The sequence below is a fragment of the Tupaia chinensis genome, unplaced genomic scaffold (assembly GCF_000334495.1).
Source record: "Tupaia chinensis unplaced genomic scaffold, TupChi_1.0 Scaffold139833_1, whole genome shotgun sequence".
NCBI classification, from domain to species: domain Eukaryota; kingdom Metazoa; phylum Chordata; class Mammalia; order Scandentia; family Tupaiidae; genus Tupaia; species Tupaia belangeri.
The window spans coordinates 4424296-4429744 of record NW_006199712.1 but is presented as its reverse complement, the minus strand read 5'-3'; the positions used below and the strand labels follow the sequence as shown (position 1 = coordinate 4429744).

Genomic DNA, 5449 nt, shown 5'->3' with positions numbered 1-5449 from the left:
ACTGCCCCGGGCCGCCGGCAGCCGAGGTCCCGGCCCTCGTTTACAATTGTAGCTGTTGTTCCAAATCCTTCGACAGCAGTGCCCTGCTCGGTGCACACATGCAGCTTCACAAGCCCACGCAGGAGCCGTTAGTGTGCAAATATTGCAACAAACAGTTCACCACCCTCAACAGGTTGGATCGGCACGAACAGATCTGTATGAGGTCGAGCCACTTGCCCGTTCCCGGAGGAAACCAACATTTTTTAGAAAACTATCCCACCATTGGACAAAATGGAGGTTCGTTCACAAGTCCTGCACCTCTATTATCTGAAAATAGGATTGGCGAATTTTCCAGCACTGGAAGTACCTTGCCAGACACGGACCACATGGTTAAATTTGTTAACGGGCAGATGCTGTACAGTTGCGTGGTGTGCAAACGGAGTTACGTGACTCTATCCAGCCTCCGGAGACACGCAAATGTTCACTCGTGGAGAAGAACATACCCTTGCCATTACTGCAACAAAGTGTTTGCCTTGGCCGAGTACAGGACAAGACACGAAATTTGGCATACGGGAGAAAGACGGTACCAGTGCATTTTCTGTCTTGAAACTTTCATGACCTACTATATCCTGAAAAATCATCAGAAGTCTTTCCATGCCATAGATCACAGGCTCTCCATCAGTAAAAAGACAGCGAATGGAGGCTTGAAGCCTAGTGTGTACCCATATAAACTGTACAGGCTGCTGCCTATGAAATGCAAGAGAGCTCCTTATAAGAGCTACCGAAATTCTTCCTATGAAAATGCCCGAGAAAACAGTCAAATGCACGAGTCTGCACCTGGTACCTACGTTGTTCAGAATCCACACAGCTCTGAACTGCCTACGCTGAATTTCCAGGACAGCGTGAATACCACCTTGACCAGTAGTCCAGCCGTCCCACTGGACACATCTGCATGTCAGAACACACCTACTTCCGCCAACATACACAGTACTGAGGGCTCCAAATGGGGAGAGGAGACGTTGAAAATTGACCTCGACAATAACTTTTATTCAACCGAGGTGTCAGTTTCTTCCACTGAAAATGCAGTGAGTTCTGACGTCCAGGCAGGGGAGGTACCTGTTCTGTCTCTGAGTAACGGCAGTGAGAACTCAGCCTCTGTGATCAGCTACAGTGGCTCAGCTCCCTCGGTCATTGTGCACAGCAGTCAGTTTTCATCCGTGATAATGCATAGCAACGCCATTGCTACCATGAGCAGGAGTCATCCCACAGCCCCTTCAGACCTAGCTGCCGGTCAGTCCCTGAAAGACGATGGCAAACCTGAGCCAGACAAAGTGGGGAGGTTTACGACCAGACCCAAAGGCATTAAAGAGAAAAAGAAGACTCTACCATATAACAAGGGAGAAATACCGGAGGAGTCAAAATGCGTCACTGATCCTGGAGAGTCATTGAGCAAAACCACAAGTACGGCTGAAGAAACCAGTAAAATCGAAACCTACATTGCGAAACCTGCATTGCCTGGAACTTCCACAAATAGCAACGTTGCCCCCCTTTGCCAAATAACAGTGAAAATCGGGAATGAAGCCATTGTGAAAAGGCACATCCTCGGATCTAAGTTGTTTTATAAGAGAGGGAGAAGACCCAAGCATCAAATGCAGGAAGAGACATTGCCACAGGAGAGTGACCCAGAAGCCAATGCCGAGAGCCCACTCGAGCTTTGCCAGTCTGAGTGCGTGGAGATGAGCGAAGTCTTCGATGAGGCAAGTGACCAGGATTCCACCGACAAACCATGGCGCCCTTACTACAACTACAAACCCAAAAAGAAATCCAGACAGCTGAGAAAAATGAGGAAAGTCAACTGGAGGAAAGAGCACGGGAACAAGAGCCCAAGCAATAAGTGTAAATACCCCGCAGAACTAGACTGTGCCGTGGGGAAGGCTCCTCAGGAGAAGGCCTCTGAGGAGGAAGAAAATAAAGAGATGCCCAAGCTGCAGTGCGAACTCTGCGATGGAGACAAGGCATCAGGGGCTGAAAACCCAGGAAGGCCCCACCGGCATGTCACGTCGAGGCCTTACATTTGTGAGCTCTGCACCAAGCAGTTCCAGAGCCCTTCCACACTCAAAATGCACATGAGGTGTCATACTGGAGAGAAGCCATACCAGTGCAAGACCTGTGGGCGGTGCTTCTCGGTGCAAGGGAACTTACAGAAGCACGAACGCATCCACCTGGGCGTGAAGGAGTTCATCTGTCAGTATTGCAACAAGGCGTTCACGTTGAACGAGACCCTCAAAATCCACGAGAGAATCCACACCGGCGAGAAGCGCTACCATTGTCAGTTCTGCTTTCAGAGTTTTTTGTATCTCTCCACCAAAAGGAATCACGAGCAGAGGCATGTCCGGGAGCATAACGGGAAGGGCCACGCCTGCTTCCAGTGCCCCAAAATTTGTAAGACTGCTGCTGCCCTCGGAATGCACCAGAAGAAACACTTGTTCAAAAGTCCAGGTCAGCAGGTGAAGACGGGTGACCCGTGCCACGAAAACTCGAATCCCTCGGAGACTCCGCCTTTCATCGATGGGGAAGACAATGACCAAAAGGATCACGTACAAACCATTGTCGGAAATGTCCTTTGAGTAGGAATAGTTACAAACATCTTCCAAAATATCGGTTGGTGTGGGTTTTTTTTTTTTTTTAAGTGTGTTTTTTCATTTCGTTTTGTTTTGTTCTCATACCCGTCATGAAGCAGTGAAATGTTTGCTTTTTTTCTTTTTTTAATCTCATGTGTAAAAAATTCCAGAAAAAGGATCCTAATATCTACTTTGGGTTTTAGCATTAACTTTATGCAAAATGCACACACACACACACACACACACACACACACACACACAAATAGCTGAACCCTTCAATATCCTAAATATCTCATGAAAGTTCATAAAATTCTGAGCTGTGGTATTTCTACCAGTGGAAAAAAGGAGTTTAATTTTAGCCTAACTTAAAACTTTCTAGTAAATGCTGAACTGTCTTTAGTCACTGGAGAAAATAAGAGTCAAATATCATGAAGATGGCATGTTCGAAATGTGTTCAGTGGTAAACAAGTATTCCCATCCTTTATTTCTGCGCTATTGAGATTTGTTTAAGTCAATGGATACATAGGAGACAATATAATCGAAAATATGTGTGTGATGAGTAACCTGCAGTAGGACATGCATTTGTGCTCTAAGACTACTCTTCTGCAACACAAACCTTGTAAATTACATATATATAAGTCACTATAACTTTGTACTGTTTGTATCCCCTATAGAGAATTATGATGAGCAGTAGATCTGCAAATAACGAGGACTAATGTAAAAAGCCAGTAGAAAGCATTTTGAGTATGACTTAAGAGCATGCGTATGCTTTTAGATGGAGTGCTGTTCTCTTAAAGTTACGGCTAAGCTGTCGTCAGAACTGGTGTACTCAAGTCACAGAAAACCTAGGTCATGCCTTATCTAGGGGAGAAATGTACCTGTGATTACCTGTCCTGTATATTACTTTCCAATGGCTTCACCCCAGAGAATGAAGAAGGGTCAGATTCTTCTGAAACTCTCTGCAGTCTTCCAGCCATCCCAAGGTCATGGATCTGGGGAGTTTATCCCAGACAGACTTCCGGGATCTGACATCTCCCATCCCACTGATGGAAGGGCCAGGAGATTTATCACAAGGCGCACATGTAGTACTGAATCCCCGGGCATTTGAGAGTGACAGAAAGCCTGATCCCTACAATTACTGGTCTTCTTGGAGACAATGCAGCAGCCCACAAGTACCTTCTACTATAAAAGAAAAGGGCTGCAAGACTCCCCGGGGACCCCACCCTTCCCATGAATGACTTGCATGGGCAAGAGGAAGGGGCAGCCTTCCTTGTCTCAGTGGTAGCTCTGTTTGTAGGGGGGGGTGCAGCGGGAAGGTAGGATATGGAGTGATGAGGTTCCACTCCTTACTTGGGTCCCTCAAAAAGAGACACACAGAGCCAGACACTTCGTCTTCCTATTTGCGGACACCTAGCCCCTTGCTAGAGCCCACTTACGTTCTTAAATGTTCTTTAACACTAACCTACACCTAAACATGGTCCTCAAAATCTAACTTCCCTATAGAATAGTCTATCATGTGGGCTAGGTTCCTGGAAAGCAGGAAGTCAGGAGTCTTTAAAAACTGCCAGACTAGGAAGGAGAGAGAAAACAGTCCTACCTACCTTTCGATCACCGGTATGAGCAGAATTTGGAACCCACTTCAGGGGTGACCCGCAGCCACTTAGGTTCATTGGATTTGATAAACTCAAGGTCATCCAAAGCCGGAAAGTTATCATTATGAAGAAGTGGCTCAAAGGACTACAGTTTGTCTCCACAAGTGTTTCAGTGTCTCTGTAAAGAAGACTTAGTATGGATCCGGGTGGGCAAGAAAGCGTTTACACACCCAGAAAAGGACATGATGGAAGTTGACCTTTTTATACCGTAGAACTTGCCGTTAAGGAGCCCCAATATTGTATGTGCGTTTATCGTTTGTTCATCCACATTCACTTCCATACAGTGTTACATGGTAGCGGAAAACGAGAACAGTGAATTCGCCTTTCCTTTCGACATTGTGTATATGTCTAACTGCACTCTCCATTTGGGTTTTGTTAAAGAGATCATCGCGAAGGGCTGATGGAAATTATTTTTCACTCGACAATTAGAATCCTGACTAAGCAATCCCGTGACCCACTCCTTTGTTTGATCTCAGTTAGGGTCACGAATCCAGGAGAACTACTGCCTCTGTTAGTTGTTTCGATCTGAGGTAACTCCAAATTTACAGTGAGTCCGTGTAGTAATGTCCCCTGGCCTATACGTGTGCAGATTTTCTAAGTGGACTTGTACGCTGATAATTCTAGACCAAAGTAAATATGGCAGAATATTTATACATGAAAAAATAATTTTGCAAATATTTTCTACAATTGTATTATTCGTTTAAAATGTTGATAGCTTGTGTTAGTTTCAGGGAGGGGGTGTATATTTTGATAAAAAAAAAATACTTGACTTTGTAATTCTGTATATTCTATACAATTTATAGCAAAGCCGTTTTAAGACAGCCTCGTCACTTTTTCTTTCTTTTCTTTTTTTTTTTTTTTTTGCTAATCGTGGAAATTTTATTATGAGTGAAGTCGAAGTATGCCTTGGGTCCATAATGACCAGCTAGAGTTACAGTTACGTGTAAGCGGTGAACATACTGTATGCTGTACAAGATCTATTGTCATTTGCTGTTTTAGCATCTGTATTTTGGTTAGAAGATATTATTAAATGCAGATGTTAAGGGTTGAAAAAGTCTAATTTTATTTTTAGAAATACGGAATATAAATTTGTTTTTGCTTGATTAAAATAGCTTATTCCTACGTGAAGTCTCGTTTTAAATGCCTTCATGTCCATTCTTTTGTGCAGCTATTTCATCTGTGTGAGCCACAGCTCGA

At 44.5% G+C, this 5449-nt stretch overlaps 1 protein-coding gene across 1 annotated transcript in view; it reads left to right on the top strand.

The window, feature by feature from the left end:
• The window catches only part of ZBTB38 (zinc finger and BTB domain containing 38), a 23480-nt gene extending 18381 nt beyond the window's left edge, over positions 1-5099 (top strand). The window contains exon 3 of the mRNA XM_006162318.3: positions 27-5099. Within this exon, the coding sequence (XP_006162380.1) occupies positions 27-2606 (2580 nt within the window). The 3' untranslated portion in view covers positions 2607-5099. The remainder of the gene's footprint in view (positions 1-26) is intronic.
• The last annotated feature ends 350 nt before the right edge of the window (positions 5100-5449 follow it).